The 27633-nt window shown below is 38.2% G+C and overlaps 1 protein-coding gene across 2 annotated transcripts in view; it reads right to left on the bottom strand.

Annotated features, from left to right (window-relative positions):
* Positions 1-838: 838 nt before the first annotated feature.
* The window catches only part of SLC5A8 (solute carrier family 5 member 8), a 46195-nt gene continuing 19400 nt past the window's right edge, over positions 839-27633 (bottom strand). The window contains exons 7-15 of one of the 2 annotated variants that reach the window (XM_059681876.1): positions 25345-25474; positions 20626-20714; positions 19647-19759; positions 17055-17122; positions 15081-15167; positions 12363-12568; positions 8453-8556; positions 5593-5672; positions 839-5333 (exon numbers count right to left, since the gene is read on the bottom strand). In XM_059681876.1, the coding sequence (XP_059537859.1) occupies positions 5208-5333; positions 5593-5672; positions 8453-8556; positions 12363-12568; positions 15081-15167; positions 17055-17122; positions 19647-19759; positions 20626-20714; positions 25345-25474 (1003 nt within the window). In that variant the 3' untranslated portion in view covers positions 839-5207. Of the gene's footprint in view, positions 5334-5592; positions 5673-7011; positions 7133-8452; positions 8557-12362; positions 12569-15080; positions 15168-17054; positions 17123-19646; positions 19760-20625; positions 20715-25344; positions 25475-27633 lie in introns of those variants that run through there. The other variant, XR_009451133.1, reaches the window with a different exon arrangement.

The raw sequence follows: 27633 nt of genomic DNA, 5'->3' as shown, positions 1-27633 counted from the left end.
TTTTTTGTCACTACTTCAAAATTACATTGTATTTTACTTCTGTTTAGATCTTAAATAATTTTTTTATAATCATCCAGGATGCATCACATAAATATAAAAGGATAGAAATTATGAACCAGATTAGAAGGCACGGAGACTAGGATAAAGAGTTGCAATAGTCATGTAATAGTAGTAAAAGAGTTATAGAATAGAAAAAATGGAAAAGGGGGGAATATTCAAAGAAATAATTGCTAAGAAATAGCCAGTATTAAATGTTACTTTCTATTTTCAAATAGTGTTAATTACTTAAAATATAATATATTCTTCAGTGACAAAATTTTGGGCTGTTTTGCATGTTTATTTGCTTACACTTTTATAATCTATACTAGACATTCGATAAATATTTTTATCTCCACATCAATAAATATCAATGACATTCGTGCACTGAACAGGGGGTGGTCTTTCAGCCCAGCCTGCGCCCTCTTGCAGTCGAGGACCCCTCAGGGGATGTCCGCCTAAGCTGGCAGTCAGACATCCCCCGAGGGGTCCTTAGTGTTGCTGCAGAGGTGGGAGAGGCTCCTGCCACCTCTGCTGCGCTCGCCAGCCATAAGCCCAGCTTCTGGCTTAGCAGCGCTCCCACTGTGGGAGCGCACTGACCACCAGAGGGCAGCTCCTGAGTTGAGTGCATCATAGATACTAGTCTTCTGGTTGTTCCACCATAAAGTCGCCAGGCTTTTATATATATATAGATATTGTATGCAGGAAGAGTCCTTTATGTGGTAAATGAAGTGGAAATAACCTTTGTAAAATGCTGATAAAATTAATTATATTCAATTCCCCAAAAACAGACAACTTCAAAGACACTTGTAGAGTGTTTAATCAGCAAGATGAAAAATCAGAAATGCAACCATATTTTACACTTTAATGTCCAAGTCTCTCAAGTTTTTTTCACAAACAATGGGCACACAACTTAAATGTAAAAGTAAATTTTACCATGACTAAATTGTATAGTAGGATTTCCAGTAACTAAATGGTCATACACTCAGTTAAATTAGTATCAACTATTATTATTGGGAAAAAAGTCAGAATTTCCTATAAGAATCAACATAGAGAGTAAGTAACTCCCCTCGTCTCTACTCCATCCCAGTCCCCTGTATCTACATCATGGACAGACACTCAATTGTTAACAATAAACTATACCTTCTGGGATTTTTATAAATAAAACAATATTATAAAATCTTCATATACTTCATATTTCCTTCATCCTAATGTGTGTTAATTCTGGAAACAACACTGTTAAGAGTTGTTTTCATAATTATTCACAATTCTACAGTCCTTAATATTTTCAAAATGCTGTGAAAACACATGGTCATTATTTCACACCAAAATGTTGCACATGCTTAGCGATACTTACTTTTGACATGTAAATGAGAAAGATCAGTGAAAAGACTCGTGGCCATTTCCCTAAAGGAACACACCAGGGTGTGTGACTTCAGGAAAATCAAGATTGCAACCTTAGCCCCCAGGGCAGGATTTCTCAAACAACACGACTATTTCAGGGGCAGGATGATTTTTGTTGTGGAGGAGTGCGGCTGCCTGGTGCATCCTAGGATGTTTAGCAGGGTCCCTAGATTCTATTCACTAGATGCCAGTAGCACCTCCTTACCAGCTATGACAACCAGAAATGTACCCAAATATTTCCAAATGTCCCCTGAGGTGCAAAATTGTCCCATTGAGAACCACTGGTCTAGAGAGGAATAATTGCATATTGAAATGGATAATTTGTACTTTTTCACATCCTATATATAAAATTTTCATTTCTCTATAGAGTGAATATGACTGGTCTACGGCCTCCTTTAATGTTTACATTCTCTGTTATATTAATCCTGCTGACCACTAAATATATTTTAATGCTTCTATGGCACCTATTTTTTTTATCTCCACATCATTACATTACAAATTATTAACAGCTTTTTTTTAACTGGCAAATGAGCTTTGTCTCAAATGTTTATTTCCAATCATATTAGATTCAAAGTAACACTATTTGAGTTAATAAAGTGCTATCTGACCTTCCATACTCACAGTATTCCTGTGAGGTAGGTGTTTAGTGTTATATTCCATCATTAGAAGAGATTAAGAATAAATTCAAGGTCACACAATTTGTCTGTGACAAAATAAAACTAGAAAACTTGTGTGAGCTTTTCCCTCACATTAGGATTGTTGTGATGACTGATGAATCTCAGAGGGAAGGTGAGGGTGTGTGTGTGGGGGGGGGGGAGAGTGGAGAGAGATTAACCAGGAAATTTATATGCATATATGCACAGCCCATGGACACACAAACAATAGGGTGGTGAAGGCCTGGAGGAGGGGGGGAAGACAGGGTGCAGGGTGTCAATGGACCGGGGAGAGGGGACATCGGAGGAAAATCTGTAATACTTTCAACAACAGCTTTCCAAGAACAGGAAATAGATGGAAAGTCTCTCCTGCTCATGCAGTGGACAGATGTGCTAACCGGCCTTGGCCCAGCCCTGAAAATCTACGAGCACCACATCAAGGTGCTCCAACAAGGCCCCTTTGAGGATGATGACCCTGATGGCCTCCTAGGCTGAACGTCCAGCCTCACCCCTGCCCCTACCCTTTCCAGACCCATCTTACCCAAGTCCCCTGGAGTCTAGGGGTTGGACTAGGGACACTCACAGTCCTCATAACAGATTCCAGTGAGGGGCACCCTTCCCTACTCATCTCTTCCCAGTGTCTCCCCAACACACATCTGGCATTGAGCACATCCCAGACTTCCTGATGGAGGAGTGTGGGGTGGGACCGGGCCTGCTCATTTCACCCCAGGAGGCCCACTCCCACCCCCAACCTAGGACATTTTTGAAAAAAAAGAAAAGAAAAGAAATGGGGGTTTCCTATCTCCCATAGATCTTTAGTTCAGCCAGATGTTTCCTATATAAATGATTTGTTCTGCCTGTTCATTTTGATGGGTGGCCTTTCTTCCCTCCCCCACCAACCAGGCCCCTCCTTGGTCTGCCCTCAGCCTCCATCCCCTGGGTGGGGTGAGATCAGTGGGTCTTCCCTACTCTTTCTGTTGGTTGTCGCTCCAGCTGGCTGTATTGCTTTTTAATATTGCACCGAAGATTTTTTAAAATAAAGTTTAAAAAAAAAGAAAAGAAATAAATTAATTAATTAAAAAAAATAATTAAGAACATTAGATTATTTAATTTATATTATACTACAGTAACTTTTACCTCTCTTTGATTTTGTACAAAGATTTAGATAAGATAAATACTTTTTAATAATAATAACATAACTTTGATTTCTTAAGTATTATATCTGACACGCATGTATTTATGAAAACAAAAGAACAACAGTTCTTAATATCACAAAGATATACTTCGGTAAAAGAAAGTGGACAAGAATGGAAGTACCTTATCTCTCACTAAGACTACATTGCAAAACCCATGGCAGCCAGATAAGAGAAAAAACTTAACCTGACTTTGATTTTTAAAATTGAAGAATTCTACACACATGTGCATTTAGGATTATTAAATAAATAACAATAGTTCAAATCACACTCACATAAAAGAAATATTACTATGTCTTTCTACTCATTAAAACGTACAAATTTACAAAATTCAATGTATGCTTACAAATGTTTTGATTAAAAATAACATCTATACACATATGAAACATTTGGATACATTTAAATGTTATATAAATCTGTTTTAGATAAAAGCTACTTCCTATATTTTTATTTCTTAATGTTTTCAATTGGCAACCATAAATGTACACAGTAAGCTTACATTAATATCAGAAAATAATCAAAAACTTAATTATATATTTTAATGTACTTAAATATTTCTGAAATAATTTTCAAATATTGCAAAGCTAAAAGTAAACACAATTCTAAACCATATCTAATGCGGGTACTGCAGGAAATAAAAATTGATGACAGCCTTATCAAACTCTTAGCTAGAAAGGTAGCAAAATAAACAAAATAAACTTTGAGACTGCTACTTGAAATGTGAAAACATAGAACAAAGCATATATTTAATAATTTCTGAACATTAAAGAACAATAGTAGTGTTTGCCTATGTAATTTAGCTCTTTAACGGAGTGAATGTACTAGAATTCAAGATCTGTAAGCCTATGTATCATTAAATTTAATTAATTACAAAATAGTTGACATTCAAAAATTCAACTTAATTGCATTGAATGTAATCATCTAACTCCATGGAGCTTAAGCATTTTTAATAGTGTAAATGTCCTTGGATCACCAAATCCATGAGTACCTCTGTTGAAGGTACTTCAGTCATAGCAGGTTCATGTATGCTTATAATTTATAGGATGGGGCTTAGTGAACCAGGACGTGGGTCAGCATGATTCACATGGGGTGTCTCAAGACAATAGAGTAAACAGGAAACTAGGAAGGCAATCAGAGGTAAAGTGCACAACAAAACCAAAGTTGATGGGTGAGAAACCAGCAATGCAGCTAAGAACCGGAGTCTAAGAAGACAATACAAGCAGCCAGTGGCCAGGAACTCTAGCTAACAAGCATAAAGGCATAAAAATAGAAGCACAACACCAAGAAGACCTGATCATTGGACCCATGTTCTGTCCCAAACAGCATGCTTCTTGATTTCTACCTTCCTGAGCCAGAATTGGTTCCAAGGCTAATATGTACCCTGGACTGATAGCAGTCAATGAGAAGCAAAGATATATACAACACAGACCTGTTACTTCATTGTTCCCTATGTATAGAGTATGCAGTCGGAGAGAGAAAAGCTCTTTTCAATATTAGTTATGATTTTGGAAATCCCCTCAAAATTTATATGCTAGCACCAAAAGCATGGGAAATATTTTTAATAATGCTTGAATTTAAGAGTATGCTTTTGACCATTAAGTACGTGTATATATGTGTGTATTAGCCTTGTGGCACATAGGGAGTCATAACTTTCATAACTTTCACAACTATAGCTTCATGGAAATAAAGAACTGAGAGAGGGAAATGCTGATGCTGAAACTCTAAACTCCACTGTAGCATCGATGGGTAAGTGTAAATGAGGAAAGTCAGGACTTTGTTGTTACAACATTTTATCCCCCGAAGGTTTCCCCCAAAACACTCATGATGAACAAAAAATATATATATCTAAACCTGATCGAATTGTCTTAGAAAATATATAAAACTGGGCCACCGTGCACGATCATCAAGTATCACAGCTGCTTCACAAGTGAGTCCCGCTGGTCCTGCCACTTGGGTCTGTAAAGTTCATTTCGATGTGGTTGAAAGCAGGATTATCGGTTCCGCCCTCTTCTACTGGGTGAGATTTGTAGCTTAAAACCTGCTCCTTCTAAAATAAAATGTTAACATGGTGATTAGAAGAAAGAAACTGTTCATTCATTCAATTCTAAATAATTGTCACTACGGCTTTTCTTTTTCTATATCAGGTTTGTAGTTTACTGAGGGAGACATATAACAAAAACAGATCATGAAATAGGGCAAATATCTTCCCTGTCATCAGAGTTCAGGAGGGTGTAAAGACCAACTAGGAGTCTCTCCCGGTGATAAAAACAATCATACTAATTGGAGGAAAAAGAAAGCCAACTTACTTTCTTAAAATTGTCAAAATTGAATAAAATGTCCTCTTTAGTTAATAGAAATTTTCGGTCTAAGTTTTGTTTTCTTCCTCCTGAAAAACATATACATTATTTGCATTGTTAAAAGGATACCCATAATTACCCAGTCCATCATGCAAGCATTTAACTTGTGCACATTCGACTCTACACACTCATGCTCTGGTTTCTCTTCAGATCGCATAAATCTTTCGCCTTTTACACACTCATAAAACACAAAGAGAAAGGAAATGGTGTAAGCAGTGCTGGAGACTAGCCCACCATGTCCCTTGCCTCAGTCTTGGTTTTTGTAAGGCTCTCACAGTGATCAGGAGGAGTTTAAGGTAAGTGCAAGCCAACTGCCTCATCAGGTCCTCAACTAAAGAGCGCATCACCTGGCCCAGTACTGGGAGGAAAACTGTTTTAAAGCATCCTTTATGACCTACCAATAAAATATCAAATCATCTGCCTCTGCTTCAGATGGTAAAGTTGTCTTTCCCCGATTTGGTGGCTGTGAATGTAGATGTGTGTGTAGAAATGCAGGAAATTATGAATTGAACCCAGGACCATTCAGTCTGCAGGCCAATGCTCTATCCACCGAGCCAAACTAGCTAGGGCTGTTTGTTTCTAAATGGGTTTTATTTAAATAAAAACCAGTATGATGATTGGTATTTAATCCAATTCCTCTTCCCTAAGATTTTACTTTGGTTTGTTACTTCATCTGTGAATCAAAGAGAATGCTTTTTAAAGCCATGTATCTCAAAGAGTGGTTTTCAAACTACCTCTTTCTCAAGTCACTTGGGCGAAGTACTTAAAAAGCAGATTCCTGGACTCCAACCCGGACTGAGGCAGTTAGAATTTTGGGGGAGGGGCCCCTGAATTCTGACTTTTACTAAATTTCCAAAGTGACCATTATGCCCATGAATGTTTACTCATAGAATTATTTACCCTACTTTTCTGATGAAGAAACATACTCATGACACACAGTACATGGTTAGGTGAAACTGAAACACCAACTCAAGTCTGTTTGGTCTGGATTCTTACAGATTCCTAGTATCCTACGGTAGTTTTTAAAATATTTCCCAAGGAGCACCAGGATTTTTATGTTTCTATATTTTTTCCAAGGTGCTCACTGCTGTTGTGGAGTGGGAATAAGACATTTATGAAATTCATGAAGTTGAAGTGTTTTATCACTGGATGCCTGTTCATGTGGAGAGAACATTACTTTTTCAAACAAAGACATCACACATACTTGGACAGAGTGTAGAAGTTCTAACTAGTCATTACACATGTGATAAAGAAGGCAGTGCCTTCCCCTAGTTTGATTGCTGTGGATGTACATGTGTGAGGGAGCGTAAGAAATTAGAGAGCCTACTCCACACTACTACCCTGGTCTGAGCCACTGAGATGGCTCACCTGGATTACTGCAATAGCCTCCTACCTGTCCTCCTTCCCTTACAGACTATCCTCAAGGCTGGATCAGAGTGCTCCTTTGAGAATTATTGGAAAATTGAAAAAAATATCCCATGTAGTAGACCTAATAAGCACAGAGATAGAAAATAGGAGAGAAAAGATAAGAAAATTAGAACTGTCCAAGACTCAAACATTTGACAAATAGAATTTCCAGAAAGAGAAAACAGAAAATAGCAGGAAATTACAAATGAAATAATATAGGAAAATGCCCTAGAACTGAAGGACACGGGTCTTCAGATTGAAAGAACCCTACTGAAGGCCTAGGGCCGTGGTCGACAAACTGCGGCTCGCGAGCCACATGCGGCTCTTTGGCCCCTGGAGTGTGGCTCTTCCACAAAATACCACGTGCGGGCGCACGTACAGTGCGATTGAAACTTCGTGGCCCATGCGCAGAAGTCAGTTTTCGGCCTGGGCGAGTCTATTTTGAAGAAGTACTGTTGATATTTGGCTCTGTTGACTAATGAGTTTGCCGACCACTGGCCTAGGGTTGTCATTGAGAAGTGGGTCCCATGCAAAGAGTCAGCAGGTGGCATGGCACTGATATTCTCAACGGAAACACAGTAAGCTACAAGAAAATTAAGACATCCTCTCAGAAACAAGAGTTCTTTTCAACCTAGGATTCTCCACTCAAACAATCAAGCATAAGGGAGAATTAAAGACACTTTTTTCAGGCATGTGTCATTTCCAAAATCTCCTCTTTTCCATGTGCTCCATTTAATAATTAGTTAGATGGAAGGGAATCTAACACAGGAGGGAGACAAAGGGAATTCATGGCGTGAGGACAAATGAAGTTCCAGGACAACAGTTCTGTATCAATCCAAGAGAGCAGTGTATACTGTGTGTATTATCAACCTGATTTTTTAAAATTACTTTTTAAAGTTGATGAACATCCAAAAATAGCCTTCACATGCCATTTAGGTATAAAGATTACAATCATTATTCCTTACATGTGTGTGCTTCTTTATATTTTACAAAGGTCAGCATAGGGCAATGACACAGGGTTGTTGTAACAATATATGTAAAATCCATAGCATGTGGTAGCCATGTACAATTTATTTCAAGCATTTTATTTTTGTCTGAAAGCAACCTGCGAGATAGGCAGGTCAATTATTACTATTATTATTCAAATTTCACACAAAAGATAGCTAAGGCTCAGAGTAGCTATATAGACTTCTCCATGCTCATGCAGCTAGCAAATAACAGAACAAAGATTCAAACAGAGATGAGTCTTCTGCTTCCAAATTCCCCATGTAAAATGGAACAAATAATCAAACTAGCTGTTAACAGGACTATGGTGAAATAACATAAATAGCTATAAAACATATATAGTAAAAACTGATGTAGAGATAAGTAAGTACAATGGTACTAATGTTTAGATAGTTACCTGTTGATAAACTGACAAGTATTCCCACGAATAATGTTACCAAAGTTCCAAGAGTGCTGAAGTATAGATACGATAAAGAATACCAGTTATCCATCAGTGGAGTCCTAAGAGAGAGCAAAGCAAAACTGTCAGATTTCATGTAATGCTATTGGCAACTAAGAGTGTCAATAATCCTCATGGCAAAGTCAAAATATAATGTTTAATAATGATTTTAGTGTCATAATCTGCTGTCCCAATTTTATCTTATTGGTTCAGGAATTAAAAGTACGACTTAACCTTAACGCTATACTAAATGTCCAGGTGTATTCATTCAACTGTGATGCATGTCTCAGGCACCATTCTTGTCATCATTAAAAAGGTCTATCATTAAAAAGGTAGATAAGGTTTCTGCCCTCATAAATCTTACATTCTAATGGGGAGATAAATATAATAAGGAAACTAATTAATAAATATAATGATTTCCACTGATGGAAAACATCATATAGAAAAGAAAACAAGGTCATGTGACATTAGCAGGTGGAAAGAGGGAACGACACTCTAAGGCAGGGGTCCTCAAACTACGGCCCGTGGGCCACATGCAAATACAAATATTGTATTTGTTCCCGTTTTGTTTTTTTACTTCAAAATAAGATATATGCAGTGTGCATAGGAATTTGTTCATAGTTTTTTTTTAAACTATAGTCCGGCCCTCCAACGGTCTGAGGGACAGTGAACTGGCCCCCTGTTTAAAAAGTTTGAGGACCCTTGCTCTAAGGTGTGGTCAGAGAAAGCCTTTGTGAAGAAGTGACATTTGAACTGAGATCTGAACAACAAAGAGTTATTGAGAAAAGCATCCTAGAGAGGGGTAAACACCAGCAGCCTGAAGCACCGTGAGGAACTTATAAAATAAAAAACTGAATCTGGGTAACTGAAACCCAATAGCCAGGCAACCAAAGGGTGTCTTATTTCATCTCCAGTGATGCTGACCTAGGCATGATTTCCTAAGATGTCATGTGGCTTTAGTACTTCATGCCTTTGCCTATGTTGTTTCTCCATTCTGCATATACATTCCTGCCCAACCTTGTTCACCTGATTAACTCCTGCCCATGTAATATCGCTCTTAGAAGGTTTCCTTGACTCCACCCAGGAATAGGTAGGCCCTTCCTCCTCCTGGCTCCCATGACAGCCTAGGAATACCATTTGTCTCAGTGCACTATTTAATCGTTTATTTTTTTCATATTTTAAATCCAAATTGCTGAAAGTATTACATATGCCCCCTCTTTCCCCCATTGATCTCTCCCACCCCACCTCCAGCCCCCACCCAGTTCTCCACCACCCCGCCATCTGTGTCCATAGGTTATGCATACAGTGGGGCCTTGACTTACGAGTGTCCTGACTAATGAGTTTTTTGAGATACCAGCTGTCTCTCCGTGGATTTTTTGCATTGAGTTGACAGAGTAATTTGAGTTAACGAGCTCCTTAATGAGCTGTCTCGGAACAAATTAAACTGGTAAGTCAAGGCCCCACTGTATTCGCATATGAGTTCATTGGTTGATCTCTTCCCTCCCAAATGCCACCTTCCCACGCCTTCCCTATGAGGTTGGACAGTCTGTTCGATGCTTCTATGAGCATGGATGGACCTGTAGAGCACTATGCTAAGTGAAATAAGCCAGTCAGAGAAAGATAAGTGTCACATGATCTTACTCATATGTGGAATCTAATGAACATAAACTGATGAATAATAGTAATTTATTTTCTTGTCCAACTTTCCTTCTGCTCATTTTCTGTGACAAGAATAATGTTTCAGACCTTCTCCCTTGAGCCAACCTCTGCATTCTTCAAGTGGTACATCTCTGAAGTCTCTGTGCTAATCCACACTCCAACTCTGTTTATATTCATTCTTTTAGCAATTATTTATCAAGTTTTTATTAGCTATTTACCAGGTGCTGGTTATTATACTTATTGTGTTTACTGAATTAATTGTTTTGTATATATTAACACACTCTCTCCTGCTAAATTATAATTTCCTGTAAGGCAGGAACCACAGTGAATGTGAGGGGAAAACTTTCTATGAATATTACATAAATAGCCATCTCAGAGCTGAGTACATAGTTCACGCTCAAAACTTCTTATTTATTAGCTGAGTTACTTTATAAATAAGCTAACACATAAAAGTGATTATTATGGTACCAGGCACACAGTCAAACTCAGCAAATTTATTTGTTTCAGGAATCCAAATAACCATTTTTCTTAGAATCTTAAATTAAGAGAGGTATTTACAAAATCAGAACAAATGATAAGCAAAATTGTAAATACAAAGAACAGCCTGCACGTCCTCCTCCTTGCCCTTCCATTAATATTTTCTCCCCGACTGACTCTCTCTAATGAGATCTCAGCATGCCCCTCAGTAGTGCTTTCATGCTTGTCCAGGCCATTTCCCTGCATTTCCTTACCCCTCTTGGACAGCAGCCCACCTAGTCAAATCTCTCTAAACATGCCCCAGGCTCTGAAACTACCTGAAGTTTCTACCTTATGGAGTTCCAGCCCTGAACTCCCACTGACAAGCATTCTCACAGCTGAGTTCCCTCTAGGTCCAGTGGTTCTCAACCTGTGGGTCGCGAACCCTGAAAATACATCCTGTATATCAGATATTTACATTACGATAAATAACAGTATAAAATTACAGTTATGAAGTAGCAATGAAAATAATTTTATGGTTGGGGTCACCACAACATGAGGAACTGTACTAAAGGGTCGTGGCATTAGGAAGGTTGAGAACCACTGCTTAGAACATGAATCACTAATCATGGTCACATGACTTCTCTCAAGGGTGTTCCAAGGGAATGATTCTATGACGGTTTCATTCCAGGTAACCTGGAACCTGGTTAATACTTTGAGGGAGGTGACCTCATTTTTCCAGTCCTTGTACATGTCTTTGGGTTTTATGCTTTCAGGCCAGACATTTACACAATTGAACCTCAAAGAATGCAGAGGTTGGGGCTCCAGCCATCTGCTCAGTCAAAAATCTGTGTATAACTTTTGAATTTTCCCAGACTTAACTCTAATAGTCTACAGCTGACCAGAAGCCTCACCAATAGCATGAACAGTCAATGAACACATATTTTGCATGTTATATACTGTTTTCGTAGAATAAAGTAAGTTAGAGAAAAAGAAAATATTATTAAGAAAATCATAAGAAGAGAAAATACATTTACAGTACTGTATGCATTCACTGAAAAAAAAGATCTGTGTATAAGTGAACCCGCACAGTTCAAACTTGTGTTGTTCAAGGGTCAACTGTATACCCACTAATGAAAGCCTTGCCCTCACATTCACTATACAATAAACACCCATCTACCAACAGGTCTACATCATTGCATTAAATCAGACAGCATCAGTATCCAGAAGCTCAAAAGTGTACTTCGAGATGAAAACCCCAGCATGAAGAGCTCAGATGCAGTTCATTGCTAGTGCTCTAAAGACTTGAAATCCGGACAAATAGCAACTTTCAACACATTTAGATGATTATAACTTTTAATCAGTAAAGGCTATACTTCGAAGACTGTATAAGCAATATATTTTTTCATAATTGAGCTTTTCATTTTAAGTTTTTCAGTTGACAAAGACAATTTAATCCCAATAGAGCTGGTATTTCATAGAATTTACCTATAATGGAATTTTTGTTGTTGTTGTTACAATTCAAGTCTTCTCTGGATCTGTAGATGAGGCAGAAGTTTCTATAGAAACTAAAAAATGTGGCTTTTTTTTCCTATTTCTGAACAAAATATTATAGCCAGAAAGCCCCATGATCTTTCCTCCTTTCAGAATTATGCAAAAATCACTGTTGCAGGCATGACAAGAAGCAACTAGGGTTCTCTACCTGTCACATATATTTTTTAAAATTATGACATTATAAAGCTTGATTCAATACCTTTCAACGTTGTGTCCTTGAAAAGCAGTGGTAGAAAATGGCATTGCTGTGGTTGTCATCCAATTCGACCCATTGTATGTGTTGTTACAGCCATAGGTTTCAAGGCTTAGTGGCATGGTTCTCTCGGGAAGTGGGGGATAGAGTTGAGCTCCAATTCCAACCCAGAAAGAAGCAGCAAATCCAGCTATCAGACCAATAAGTGCTCCCTGCAAAACAAGAGTGTTTTTAAAAGAAAAACAATTCCTTTTGCTTTGAGATGGAAATAAACATTAGAAGGTTAAGCTCAACATGGTGTAAGGCAAATTTACCAGCTTCCTCATAAAACTGTTCCTCCCCCCTCCCCAAGATCCCTACCTCTTGTCAAGAGCCGCATAGGCCCATGATCCTCAGCCCCGAGGATGCTGTAACCCCATTCCCTTTCTTCATATCGCTATCTAGTCCATCACCAATTCGTGCCCATTTTTCTTTTCATATGTCTCATACTTGCGTTTCTACCACTCTGTTTCTATGGCCAGCACTCTGTTCTGACCTTGTCTCTTCACATCCAAATTACTACAACAGGGCTGTAGCTGACTCCAGGCCAACTCTAGTTTTATTTAATCTGTGAACAAATGGCATACCATTTGAGCCACAGACTGTGAAGAAAAAAGCATTCACAGAGTTTATTCCTACACTTAGCACCGTGCATGACTGCAACTGTGCCACAAGGTAATTAGGGGGGGAAATGACTTCATTGGTGCATACAACCACGCCAAATCTTTCTAGAAATAATTGGAAATGTCCTCTCCAAACGCATTTGGTTTCCCAACCTGTGGGAGACTTGGGTCCCCCACCTGCTTTTCATCAGTAGTCCAGATGTTCTGCCAGCCCTTGAGTGATTTAAGCCCTAGTTCCAAAGTTGGGGACGAAAACAAACCTGGAGCTGGGAAGCCCCTTCCTCTGTGGTGGGATTTCCCCCTTTCTTTAAGAATAATGATCAGAGAGGGCAGCCTGTACCCCAGGATCCACAGAGGGCAGGAGAGAATATTTGAAGTAAGGGGGAAAACATGAGCAAAATCATAGGGTTTGAAACAACAACAGTGGTGCGTTGATGGGAGAATGAGAAGGCTGCTGACCAGGTCAGAGGATTTACTTTGCAGAAAAGGACTGTAAGCCTTTTCATTAAGTTGTGAACCCTAGAAAGCAGAATTAGATTTCTTTATTTTTGATGCCCTGACACTTACCACAGTGCTAGACATATTGTAGGCAGGCAATAAATATATATTTTTTAAATAATATGAAGTTGAAATAGCAGCGTGGCCAGCTGTTGACATGCCAGACTTGCTTTCTCTCAGCTTTGTACATGACTGGACCAAGGACACATAAAATTATAAAACCCATGTAGGCAGAAATATTCAGTGTTCTCTACTCCCAGGACAGGTTTAAGCCATAAATATTTATTAAACAAATGAATAAATAAATGAGTGAATGAGAGGGTGGGAAAGGAAGAGAAAAGGAGAGAGGAAGCGAAGTAAAGGAAGGAAGAAGAGAAAGAGGGAGGGAAGGAGGAAGTCCATTCTAAGGTGAGGGTGGATATTCTGCTGGTGAAAAATGTGAATATAGTAACGAAAAGGAACTTCTCCCCTTTTATAAAAAATACTACTATCTTATTTCTCTTAAAAAAAAAAACACACACACACACACACACAAAAATACCATGTTGGACGTACAGCTTTTCTGGAGGCAACTCATGGTGGAAATAAATGTCAAAAACCAAAAGGCAGTAGTTTTTAAAAATTTCAGACACTCAACAAACCACTATGCATTTCATAATGCAGAGTCTAATCAAAGCCTTAACATTCTGATGTAGACACAAACCACTCTCTTTCATTAAAATTAATTTCTAACAAACTAGCTTTTTATATGATACTTCATTGAGAATAATTAATAATAGTGACAGTAAAGCCCTTATTAGTATCTGCCTTACTAATTCCTAATACATTATTAGGGACATTGAATTCTAAATGTAAAGTCATAGTTCTGTGGTTATGCTCCATCTGTCTGAAACATCCATATACAGGATCAGTTTTTCCTGAACTTTATCTTCTGACAAGACTGAACCAGTGGACTTTCACCTGACTTTCAGATACATAATTTCAACTTCATTTATTCCAAACAAAATTTAGTTCTTCAAAGCACTGATCTATCGATGTAGATCAGGCCTACTCCTTCTTGTGGTTACTATTCCCAATTATGATCACCCCTTTGGGACTAGAACCATGTTGTTGGAGCTACAGCTTTAAATATCAGGAGTAGAAACTTTCTGGCCAAGGTGGTGAAGACTTCAGTGCTCCTCTTTGCTGTACTCTGGATATTCACAGGTATCCTCCGCTCTATCATAAAATCTCTCTTATCCGAGTCTGTCAATCTCCTTCTTTAATTGTTAACGATTAATTTTCAAGAAGGGTAAAAGATAGATGCACAAGAAATGTTGCCCCTTGGTTGTAGTATAAATATTTGAAATTGCACTATATTGTTCTGGCAGCTTCCATTGAGCTTCACAAATGCAGGGTCCCAGTGGATAGAACTTCATTGTACAACCTGGCAAAGTCGATATGAGTAATCTAAGTCATTGAGACAAGTCACTAATATGGATAGCGTCTTTACAACTGAGAAAAAGTTGTAAAGCTGCTAATGTATCTTGGAAAGAAAGTTTTACACATATGCATTTATACTTACAATTGAGTTGGCAAAGGGAACCAAAATGCCCAAACTAAACAAGCCCAGGAGTGGTCCACCGATCATGCCAATTATGCTGAGTGCTGCCTGCAAAAATAATAAGGCCGGCAATTAGAAATCTCAAATCCAGAATTAAAATGATTCAAAGTAATTTCATCAGGATGCGGATTTAAGGTATTCAGGTTCCTCCGGAAAAGCATGGCAGCCTTGTCATTGGCAGAGAGATCACCAGAACTTGGAAGCTTCTGCCTCTTAGTCTCAAGTATCCATATGCTCCGTCAGGTACGCGGATAAGGGAAGCAAAATGTAATGGAGGTGGAGACCCAGAAGACAATGGGAGCTCCCGTATGAATACATAAGTCAACAGTGACATCAGTCCTCCCAGCCTTGTTCTCCTAGACCAGCGGTTCTCAACCTGTGCGTCGCGACCCCTTTGGTGGTCGAATGACCCTTTCACAGGGGTCGCCTAAGACCATCCTGCATATCAGATATTTACATTATGATTCATAACAGTAGCAACATTACCGTTATGAAGTAGCAACGAAAATAATTTTATAGTTGGGTCGAGGAACTGTATGTAAAGGGCCAGAAGGTTGAGAACCACTCTCCTAGACCTTAATAATCAATTACATCACTCATTCGTGCTTTGAAAGCTTCAAAATTCTCCTCAAAACAATGTTGCGTATAAGTACTAATAAGTGGCCACAGATGGCAAAAAAAACTCAATGCTATCTTTGGTTCCCTAAGTATGGAACTAGAATGAAAAACGTGATTTAAAAGAAGACTGATCAAATCATCTAGAAAGAGATTTAAATCTAATTGACTAATTGCAACCTTTGCTTTGGTGATAGTGAAAAAATTTTACAATGTGAAGAATGGAAAAATGCAAATAGCTGAAACTTCCAAGAGATCTGTGCTCCCAGTAATCAAATAGCTAGTTTTTGAGAGTAGACAGAACCATAAAAGAAGCATCAGGAACACACTAATTTGTCCACAGAGAAAAAGCCTACCTTATGAACTAGGCAGGGCTGTGGATACTTGTGACAAAGAATGTGTTTGAGGAGGATGTGGACTCATGATACAATCCTAAGGAGTCAGTTCACAGCTTCTCTACAGCCAATCTCCATGTCTATAACATTCTTGACATGACAAAATTATAGGAACGGAAAACAAAGTAGTGGTTGCCACAGGTTACAGAGGAAGTAGGGGCAGGAGGAAGTGGAAGTGGCTATAGAAGTACAATATGAGGGATCCTTGTGGTGATGGAAATGTGCCATCTCTTGACTATATCAATGTCAATATCCTGGCTGTGATGTTGTATTACTGTTTTGCAAGATGTTACTTTTGAAGGAGGGAAGGTAAAAGCGTATATATGAGATATCTGGATTACTTCTTATAATTACACTAGAGGCCTGCTGCATGAAATTCATGCAAGAGTAGGCCTTCCTTCCCCCAGCTGCCAGCACCGGCTTCCATGTGGCACCCGGGACCCAGGCTTCCCTCACAACCCTGGCTTCGTCCAGAGGTCGTCTGGTCTAATTAGCATATTATACTTTTATTATTATAGATGTAAATGTACAATGATCTCATAATTTACAATGACCACCGTAACTTTCTCAAAATAGAAAGTTTAGCCCGGCCAGAATGGCTCAGTGGTTGAGCATCGACCTATGAACCAGGAGGTCATGATTTGATTCCCAGTCAGGGCACATCAGCATTCAGGAGGCAGCTGATCCATGAGTCTCTCTCATCATTGATGTTTTTATCTCTCTCCCTCTCCCTTCCTCTCTGAAATCAATAAAAACAAAATTTTTTAAATAGAAAGTTTAAGAAATTTTTAAGAATTTGGTCACCTCTGTTCCATGATATGTCTATGTGTTAAATATATAAAAGGAGAACTCTGGAAGGATGGTCACATCAGCATTAAAAACAAAAAGTTATTATGAGTCAAAGCTTTGAGGAGTCAGCTCTTACCTGCAACAAAGCTCCCATCAGTGATGCCAAAGCAGCCATTCCAATACACAGGGCTCCAAACAGCACACCTGGAAGGACGATGCAATAGCCAATGTAAAGTCCAGAACCAGAAGATTAGAATTCTCAACAGAATAAGCCACCACACCTTTGATTAGAAGTGGGAAATCTGACTGTGGTGAAGAATGGCCATATACATCAAAGCCAGCTAAAAAAAGGAAAGGGGTGTTTTCCTACAGAATCAGCAGTGTGTGAGGAAGAAAGAAAATCCTGACCTCGTGTCCGAGGATTAATTACGTTAGGTTATATAAGTAAAGAACCCCTAGAATTAACTATAGGGATTTTTAAAGCTAAGAACTATTATGTTAGTAGTCTAATCCTCCACAACATTTTTTTTTTTGTAAAGGAAGGCTCAGATCTCTGTTTTCAGTTTGCCAAAAATAGAACAAATTCAACTCCCCTCTGTACAACATGGTGGGGGAGGGGAGTAGTAAACATTGGAAATTAGAGCCTTCTGACTTTAAGTGTTCATTTCTTCTGGGAAGTGGCAATCCATGCAGAGGGGTGGTTTAGGACCTTAAGCCCGCTCATAATCTCCACCAACAGGCCCAAGCCTTTCCTGTTAAGGTAGCAGAGAAAGGCAGCTTCAAGACAAGTATCACAGTCCCCCTTTTGCTAAATTTTCTCCCCAATCTTGTTTATAGAAATTCACAAGCCACTACTGGTAGTCAGATCATGGGATTTTTTTTGACTTTCAGCATTTTCCAGATTTTCTCCAAGTACAAGTTTTACTATTTAAATTATAGGAAAACTTACCCCACCCCCAATTTTCAAAGACTTGCATTCAGCAAAAATCGCCTGATGTTAGTCAATATAATTTCCCACACATAAAATTCAAAATATAGAAAAATAAACGAGAAATTTGATCATCATACAATTAGTGCATTCCTTATATTATGTTATTTCTATCTTACACTAAACCTCACACCTTTGTTAAGTATACTGGGTAAATAATCTGGAAAACCTTACATTAATTTATTGCAAAGGGCTCCTATTGCAATGATTTTTATGCCTCTGAATGTAATGTAAATAGTATTAGCTTGGTTCTTCTCCATTTGGTAGCTCATGAACAGTCACCATTATGGATTTTGGTATTCAAAGTTATTGAAAGCAAAGTCCAACCATCTGCCATGTTCTTCTTCTCTATGAAGTCCTTATTGTAAAACCTTGAGATGATCATTTAATATAAATCTCATTATTAATCATCAGCAGTATTCTTTGAGCATCAGCTAGTGCCTCTTATTTTATATGCATTATCTCTAAACCTCATAGTGAATATTTTTCCCTATTTCCCACTTAAAGAAACAATAGTGTGGTGAAGGCCTGGTGGGGGGGAGGTGGTTGGGGTTGGATGGAAGAAGATAAAGGGGGAAAAATGGGGGATATCTATAATACTGTCAACAATAAAAATTATATATTAAAAAAAAGAAACAGAGGCTCAGATGGGTTATTGGGTTTGCTCAAACCTAATAGCGAGTAAATTAATAAAATAAGATGGCGTTTGTCTGGCTTCCAAAGCTTCTATTAAATGACCCAGCTTCAACAATCCTGCAATGAGCCAGTCTAAGTACTCTTCAGGAAACACTGTATCATTCTGGTCCATAATTAAGTACTATTTAAATTTAGGGGACAATGAAGAATATAAATTAAGAACTTGCTCCAGGCTCTAGTCAAGGCAATTATATATATAGAAGTATGGGTCAAAACAGGCTATTTACAAGTTCTTTGATAGTCTATCAGCATTATTGTGCTAAGGTTAAAGATTCTTTTTCTTAAAAAAAATTGTTAGTCATTCATTCCTTTTTTTTAAATATATATATATATATATATATATATATACACACACTAAGTCAAACCAGCTAGGGCTGTTAGTCATTCATTCTAAAACAAGTATACCCAAGATGTCGAAATGAAGAATGAAGTACACTATGGAGATTTCTTTGAGTCAGATATTACATGTGAGTCATCTGGGAACCTTTCCATTCAAGCTGATATTTAACCCCAATGCAGGTTCTATAATCTAAGAATAGAACATGAGCATTCCTTGCATGATTTTATAGACCATCTCTAGGACAATTTATGTGTGCAGATGGAACAGACAATCAAGTCAGGTCAAAAGTCACAACACTCTTTTTTTTTTTTTTATCTTCAGTTCATACACTTAGACAGCTCCTTAGATAATATAGAAAAAGTGAGGCTCTTGGTTCCAAACTAGGATATTTCTTAAAATTTTGGTCTAAAGTTGAAAAGGAAAAGGGTTGAATGTTTTTTCCCCTGTGGCTAAGATTTTAACAGATTTTGGTTAGAAAGAAAATAGGAAAGGAGAGTCAGAACCCATGGAAATGGTTCTTTGGGTTTCTGACCATGAACTGTTTACGTGTTCCCAAATCTTGATGGTAAATATGTCACAGGCATACATATGTGCATATATTCACACTCAGAGGTTCTTACTCTGAATCTTCCATGGGAAAGGGTATCTCTAAAAATTGCCTCCCAGAGCTAAAAAAAAAATGGAACTGTGAAAATGAAACTTACTCATTCCTTGAGAAATCCAAGAGAGAGATCTCTCTGAAAGCGAGCGGAAGTTAGGTTTGACTAAGTCTTCCACAGTTACTGCTGCTAAGGCATTAATACTGGAGGACACTGTGCTGTAAGGGAAAATAAGACACTTGATTTAGAATATTTAAACTTTAATAATATTTTAAATGAGAATGAGAAAGGGAAAAACACATTGTTACTTCTGAAATGTAACTAGATTTCTACTATATTATTGTTAATGATCACAGCATCCTCTTCTGAAAGCTGTTATCCAAGAATGATTCAGGCAACACTCATGGTCTTAGAAGTAAAAAAAAAAAAGGATAATTTAATATTGCTTCCATGTTGTAATTAATCCTCAGCGTCTGTGGAAAGAATTTATATAGATTATGCAATATTATTATATAATGACTTTAAAACATACTTTTCTTTGTGCACAGAAGGACTGTCTGTCATAAGTCCTCACTAACATATGCCATAAATATAAATAATATTAATTTCCTGGTTCCTCACTAACATATGCTATAGTTTGTTAATAATAAGAATTCCCTGGAGCAAACACAGAAAGTGAAATGAGTAAGTTCAAATACAAATATATTATTCAGCATGTAAATAGGCAATTTTAATTCTAATTTTCCATTTGACCACATTTTAGCCACATGTATATTTTAAACCAAACTGCGGGCACCTGTTTTTGATAATTAGTGAAAGCCACCATCACTCATCACCATTATTGTGACCTTAGAGGGTACATGATAGTGTATTAGACAGTAGAGACCAAGCTAAAGTGGAAACTGATGATAACAGACGGCTAGCCCATAGAGATAAGTTGGACCGACAGAGGATACTGACGCAGACTGTCTCCTTTGGGCCATTTGTGCCCATGTCTAGAATTCAGTTTTATCCCCACAAATATGCAATAAAAAATAAAGATCTCAACAAGGAAACCATGTATTACTAGAGTCACAGTACATACCTTAATGTTCCACTGTAAGCACAGGCCACAAAAAGTCCGGGAAGTCCTGGGTAATCTTGCAGAATGTCCAGGACCAAATAAGGCATGAGCTGAAAAATTCAAAAATTTACTCCTGAGTACTATATGCTACCAAATATAACTCATCAATGCCTCATTTATTTTGTGTTTTTCAAGAACTAAAGGTAGCTATTCCACAAAATTGAAATTTCCAAATATCTAAAATTAAATTTTTTTAACTGCTAAGACTTAAAGAGCATAGTAGTTAAAGCTACAGGCTCAGGATTCCTACAGATGTGGATCTTTTAACTTAATTTCTCTGAGCCTCAGTTTCCTTGTCTGAAAAATAAGAGTAAAAAAATAGAGTTGCTATAAGAGTTAAAGTAGATAATCTATGTAAAGCTGTTAGTGCAGTATATGGAATATAGTAAATGCTTACTAAAAGGTAGCTATTCCCATTCTTTGAAATAATAATTTGATTTAAAGGAAATAGTTTACACACCTCTGTGCTTAAAGTTAGCAGCAGTTGCTTAACGTAACCTTACTTGATGACTCAAGGCTATCCCTGTGAACTTCAATCACTGCCCAGGACTGAACGTGTAATTACAGCAGCATGAGAGACAGTGACAAGTGGAGAGTAATGTCAGTAAATACCTGCCTTCTTTTTTAAAAGTTCCTGACACCTCCCTGGCCAGTATGGCTCAGTTGGTTGGAGCCTTGTCCTGTACACCAAAAGGTTGCAGGTTTGAGCCCAGTCAGGGTCATACACGGAAAGGCAACCAATTGATGTCTCCCTCTCTCTCTCTCTCTCTCTCTCTCTCTCTCTCTCTCTCTCTCTCATCTCTCAATCTCTCAATCTTTCATCTCTCATCTCTAAGCATGTCCTTGGGTAAGAATGAATAAAAACAAAAACAAAAAGTTGCTGATACCAACTTGCTTTTTTGATACATTACTTTAAAAAATAAATATTAAATAAGGATAGGACGGTATATGACTTCAACACTGTGCTCCATGGCAATCTTTCAGCAAAATTTATTTTATTTTTTTGTAAATCCTCTCCCAAGGATATATTTTTTCCCCATTGATTTTTAGAGAGAATAGAAGGGAGGAGGAGAGAGACAGACAGAAACATCGATTGGTTGCTTTCCACATGAGCCCTGACCAGGGCTGAGCCTGCAACCAAGGTAGGCGCCCGTCACCAGAATCAAACCCAGGACCCTTCAGTCTGCAGGCTGCCGCTTTATCCACTGAACCAAACAGGTTAGGGCAGCAAAAATTATTTTTAAATCAAAAGGGGCCTAAGTGGATAATTTTCCAGAAAAAAAAGTCCTCTTATTTGCATTGAAACATTATTGCTCCCTTCTCCCATAGTACAGAGTGGATGAAGCCCCTACCTTATCAGACTCTTTGATTTCATTCAACAAAGGTCTGTGGATGGGATATGGAAGAACATCTTCCACTGTTTCAAGGGCATGAACTGAATTCTCTCAGCAATGCTTCTTCCCCCATGTTCTCCAAAGCTTACTAACTCTTTATTCACAGAAAATGAGAACAGCACTTCTCTATGAGATTAAGACCCAATTTTTCTAAGATATCTTACAAGTTGAACTTCAAGCAATATTCTCTACCTAAGCAAAAGTAAAGTGTCTACTGTTAGTGTTATTATGAGATCTAAAATCCTCTATCCTGTCATCAACTTTTCTCAAAATCTTTGGTGTAATATTTCATATTCTGAACGTTCCCCTCAGGTATAGGCAGAATCAATGAGGTAAGACTGACTAGAGGAAATTAGTAAAACTATATCTAGGTAGTAATCCTGCCTCCTCAGGGTGAGCTCCTGCTGAGTGTAGCAGAAACATATCTTTACGTTCCTCAGTTGAGATGTCCATATCATCTTCTACTGACTGGGCCTTATCTGTATTGCATCCCCAGTGAAATCTTAACTGAAATCATAACACATTACTGGAAACATCCTGTAAGGAGAAAACCTTTTTACTTTTCAGAAAGTTAGCACACACTCTCTATGTGATCCGTGTATGTGTACAAGTGTCTCTTAGATGCTTTTTATAACAAGGAGCCTCAAAGTTAGGAGGTTGTAGGGGTTTCAGGTTTTGTTTTGTTTTGTTTTGTTTTTTGAGGGGGGGGAGGGTGGTTTGCTCAGGGTAAGCAGAAGGTATATTAGAAACATTTTTAAAAAATCTCTTTTGTCTTCATGTTACAAACTACAGACATTAAAGTTTGACAACAACAAAAAAAATCAAAAATATTCTTGACTAGAGAGAATATAATGGAAGAGTGCTTCCATTTTCAGAGTAAACACAATTATTGGATTCTCTGGGAAAATAGGAAGGATCTGTTTATCAAAAGGTAGGCATGTGTCATGAGAGGATTGAGATGCACAGCTCAAGGAGGCTCTCATTTTTCTAATCCCACAAATTATATCTTTCTGAGAATATGTTATGCATTTGCACCAACATAAAATTCAGCCTATCTTCAATTCTAATGAGTCCCCTGGGCACTTGATTGACAGGCGAGTCTTAGAAAATAATTGTGGCAAGAACTAAGAGAACTCAGGCTTTGTACTCTGGTAGACCTGGGTTTGAATTCTAGCTACACTTTCTGAAAGTTGATAAATGACGTAGAGGCTCAAAGTTAGGACTCTGTTGGCAGGCTCCCTGGGCTTGAATCCTGGCTCCAGGCTTACCAGCCGATTACTTAATTTCTCTGTGCCTCCTTTTCCTCATCTTTAAAAAGGAAGATAATCATAGAACCTACCGCAGGATGTAGCTGTGAGAATTAAAAGTTGAAATTTATACAAAGCACTTATGATAGTGCCAGGCCCATGGCAAGTACTTTATGAGTGTTTGCAGCTATTCTTACTTATTAGCTATGTGATCTTGAGCAATTTCTGTAACCTGAGATTCATTCATTCCCTTATCTGTAAAATTAGAATCACAAGGGTGTGAGAATGAGATAAAGCAGGCATAGCTCATGGCAGAGAACCTCATCGCATCGTTGATATTCAGTAAATGTTTACTCATTTGATCCATTTTTCTGTTATTTAAAAACTGAAAGGTAAGGAGAATATAGTCAATAATAATGTGGTAAGTTTGCATGGTGACAGATGATCACTTGAATTAGTGGGATGACCACACTGTATGGTATAAAAATGTCAAATTGATACCATTGTAAATAATTTGGTTATTAATTAACAGGGAAGGAGCAAAGGGAAGGCAGATATTACAAGCATGCCCAGCATAGTTTGGGTGATGTAGGGAAGGTACTTTCCTGTCAGTCACACCAGGGAACAGGTCATTGGCCAGGATAAGTGTAGCCACTACAAGGATGTGAAATCCGAAATACTTACACTCCTAAACGAAGCATGTTTGACATGCTTGTCCTAAGAAAGGAGTTCTCTCTTGCGCACGGGGCCCCTGGCTCACAATGGACTAATGGACTGTAACCAGCCTGATGCTCTGTTGGACCCAGCTTCACTTTAGAACAAGAACTCTGGACACTGGCTGTACTTTTAGCTCTGTTGAATCCTCCTGCATGTTTTCCAGTACTGGTTTAAGGGAAATAGGACTTTAGAAACACAGAGATGTAAGTCCATGCAAATAAAAATCAGTCATCCTCCTGTGCAAATCTTAGAAAATTCTTTTTCTCAAGGTATTATAAGAACCTGAACCCCAGGACCCAGTGGGGAAAGAGATAACCCACTTCTACTGATAACAAAATCACTATATTGTAAACCTGAAACTAATATAACTAATACTAGAGGCCTGATGCATGAAATTCATGCAAGAGTAGGCCTTCCTTCCCCCAGCTGCGGGCATCAGCTTCCCTCTGGCACCCGGGACCCGGGCTTCCCTCCAGCCACTGGCAGGCACCTGGGACCTATGGTTCCCTCACAGCCCTGGCTTCATCCAGAGGGTTGTCCAGAAGGACATCCAGTCTAATTAGCATATTAAGCTTTTATTATTATAGATAGTATTATAAACAAACTATACTTTGATTAAAAACAAAACAAAACTGAAAAGTAAAGTATTTATAAATGGGATATCTAACAATATGACAAAATGTTCTACAGTAATATAGCTTATATAGACAGTCCTCAGGTTACGTTGGACTCGACTTACATTGTTTCGTGGTTACGCTGCCATCTCCCATTTATTTATTAAAAAAAAAAGTTCTGTCATTTCGAAGTATGTACATAAATGTTTATGTTTTTTATTATTTATTTACCAAAAGTAAAGGTCAGGAATTGTTATCTTTCTTTTAAATTTTTTTTACTGTTTCACTTCATTATTGCTGTGTATGTGTTCCACGTGAGTGATGTAGGTGCTTATGTAGGTGGGTTCCAACTTACAGCGAAAATCGCGTTACATCACATCGTAGGAAAGGATCTCTGACATAACCTGAGGACCTATTGTATACAGCTTTGGCTTTTTAAAACTACATTTAAAATTCTATTCCCAGCCTTGAATTATTTCTTGAACTATTTAACATTTGGCTTGAAATTTTTTTAGTATTTTAATATTTTAAACTTGGATACAGCATTCTTTATTCTTGCTATACCTGCCAAATGCTATATAGAAATTAAAGAAGATTCTATTGTGCCTATTTACTGTTTATCTACAAGAACATGAATACTCTTCCCTCCCAACTAATAAGCATTCTGAATGTCACTAATGCACATGTAAGAAGGACATGGTACTGAACCTGGTCTGGTGCAGACACTTTATTGTTTGTCCAAGGATCGCAGTCATGGTACCTGGAATATAGGGCGAGCCCACAAAGCACTGCACAGACGAGGATTACCCAGAGTCCCACAAGGTTGATGTAGAGAGACCTAGAGACGTGAAAACAAGCAAGCAAATGTCAGTTGTGATTTCCATCCCAAAGAACAGGAAAGTTATTATATAAACAGAAGAAACTTCCATGATTATATTCAATAAATGTACATTATCTTTTATCAAAAATGCTACTACCTATTTTATCCTGGCCTAACCTTCTACGTATGAATGACATTGATCAACAATGTGCTTGGAAATGCTTGGGTGACGTTTTCCCATTGAATGAATGCATTCTCCTGGTTGGAGTTCCAAGGGCATTATTAGCTTTATAATGGTATCTAATTATACTACTTCAGGGTTTCTTGTCATGAAGATTTTAATAGTCAACAGATCTGCAACAATTACTCATTTTCCTTTTAAAAGTGATACAATTATAAACTACTAAATGTACTTAGCCTCTACATAGCAACTCATCAAACCTGTTTAAATGTGGTTTGTCATACCATCCATTAAGTATGAAAGGCAAGCCTATATTCCATGGACAATATCTTCCCAAACAATGTTCAGCATTATAATGCACAGTGTGCACCCCAGTGGGGTGCAAAGATTTATAGAACAGTGCTGGAGCCAGACCTGAACATAAATCCCATCTCTACCAACTATATGTGACCCTGGGCAAATGATTTAGCCTTTCTGATTCTCAGTTTCTTCATTTTCACCTAGAGATAACAATGTGGACCTCACAGAGTTATAGGACTAAATGAAATAATATATATCATATGGCACAAAGCTTGGCAAGTAATAAACACTTGCTAAGTGGTAGTTGTTGATATTATTAGTATTGATGCCATTGAATGCTATGCCTTAATAATCAATTGACTTGTGAATTTCTCCCACTAAGGTGCCTACATTTCTCCCCAGTGGTGCTATAGTAGACACTGTGATAAGCTGCCCAAGGGCAAAGAGGGGTATTACCCCCACAGTCATGCAGTGTCTAATGACCAATGGATTCAGAGATTTAAAAGGCCCAGTCTCCTTACCCTCTCTTGGGACAAGCCTTAGAGCTTTAGAGCTCCCCTGAGGTCTCTGTTGAGGCTGTATCACAGTCCAAATTCTCTCTCTGGCCAATCCTGTTTTCTTTCCTCCCTTCACTTCCCAGATAGAGGCTGGCATGCTAACTCAGAGTTGGCTTCCAGGAGACCGCCATGCAACAGGTGCCTGGCAGGTGCCAAACAACAGACTGCTAGCCTTTTCCCTTGATTCACTAAATTCACTGTGTTTTGTTATTGTCTAAAAATAGGATAAGTAACTATGTCTCATCTCTGAATCATAGAAAATATACCTAGACACTTTCCTGTTCAGACACCTCCCTTGCTTACATGTGAGTATAATATTTTACCATATCGTTTTATTTATTTTAATGAAAGGATGGAAGTATTCCAATAGATCAGTTATCAACATCTGTTGTCCCCATTCACACAGGGTCAGTAAGTCTGACTCTTGGGCTGGGATTCATTCTTCCCAAGGAACCAGTGTTGGAAAGCCAGAGAAAATGGTTCCCCTGAGCCCTGGGAGTCTGCCATGTTAAGGAGACCCACTGGGCTATTCGGAAGGAAATTGCTTCTTTTTAAGAAAGCTCTAAAGCTGTTTAGTTATAAAAATGGGCTTTTTTGAGCTTTGTGGTGTTCCCAACACAGCAGAAGAGCATGCGCACAATTACTTTGGGAAAGGCATCAGTTCTAATATAGATTTCCACTCTGGTGGATTGCTGGATATATACATTACATGCCTTCGAAGTTCCTTATAACACCACAACTCTTAAGCTCACTTTTGGGGGACTGCCTATCCAGTTATTGTACTCATATTAACATCGATTTTTCATTGTGGGATTATCCAAAGAGAGGTATGTCTAAACCAATTTACTCTCAATATATTGAGTTCTGACAGGGGACATCACAATATTTTCATGTTTTCCTTTGAACAGAAATAGAATTGCCACTCCTTCTCCTACTCCAATCACTCTGTTACTCTTAATCACATGAGGAGTAGTGGTCACAAGCTTACCTGAGGCCTCCTGGGAAATAACCAGCCACTGTTCAGACTCTTGGCTTGAGCCAAGATGGGCTTGAGAGTTCTCTGATCATGTGGTCCTTCTGACCTCTGTGCTTTGTCCAAATGACTCTGCCTACCTGAAGTGCTCTCTCATTCTTCTCTA

Source organism: Myotis daubentonii, chromosome 2 (assembly GCF_963259705.1).
Source record: "Myotis daubentonii chromosome 2, mMyoDau2.1, whole genome shotgun sequence".
In the NCBI taxonomy this organism is placed as follows: Eukaryota; Metazoa; Chordata; class Mammalia; order Chiroptera; family Vespertilionidae; genus Myotis; species Myotis daubentonii.
Note: the sequence above shows the minus strand (reverse complement) of the source record. Positions and strands in the feature narration are given on the sequence as shown.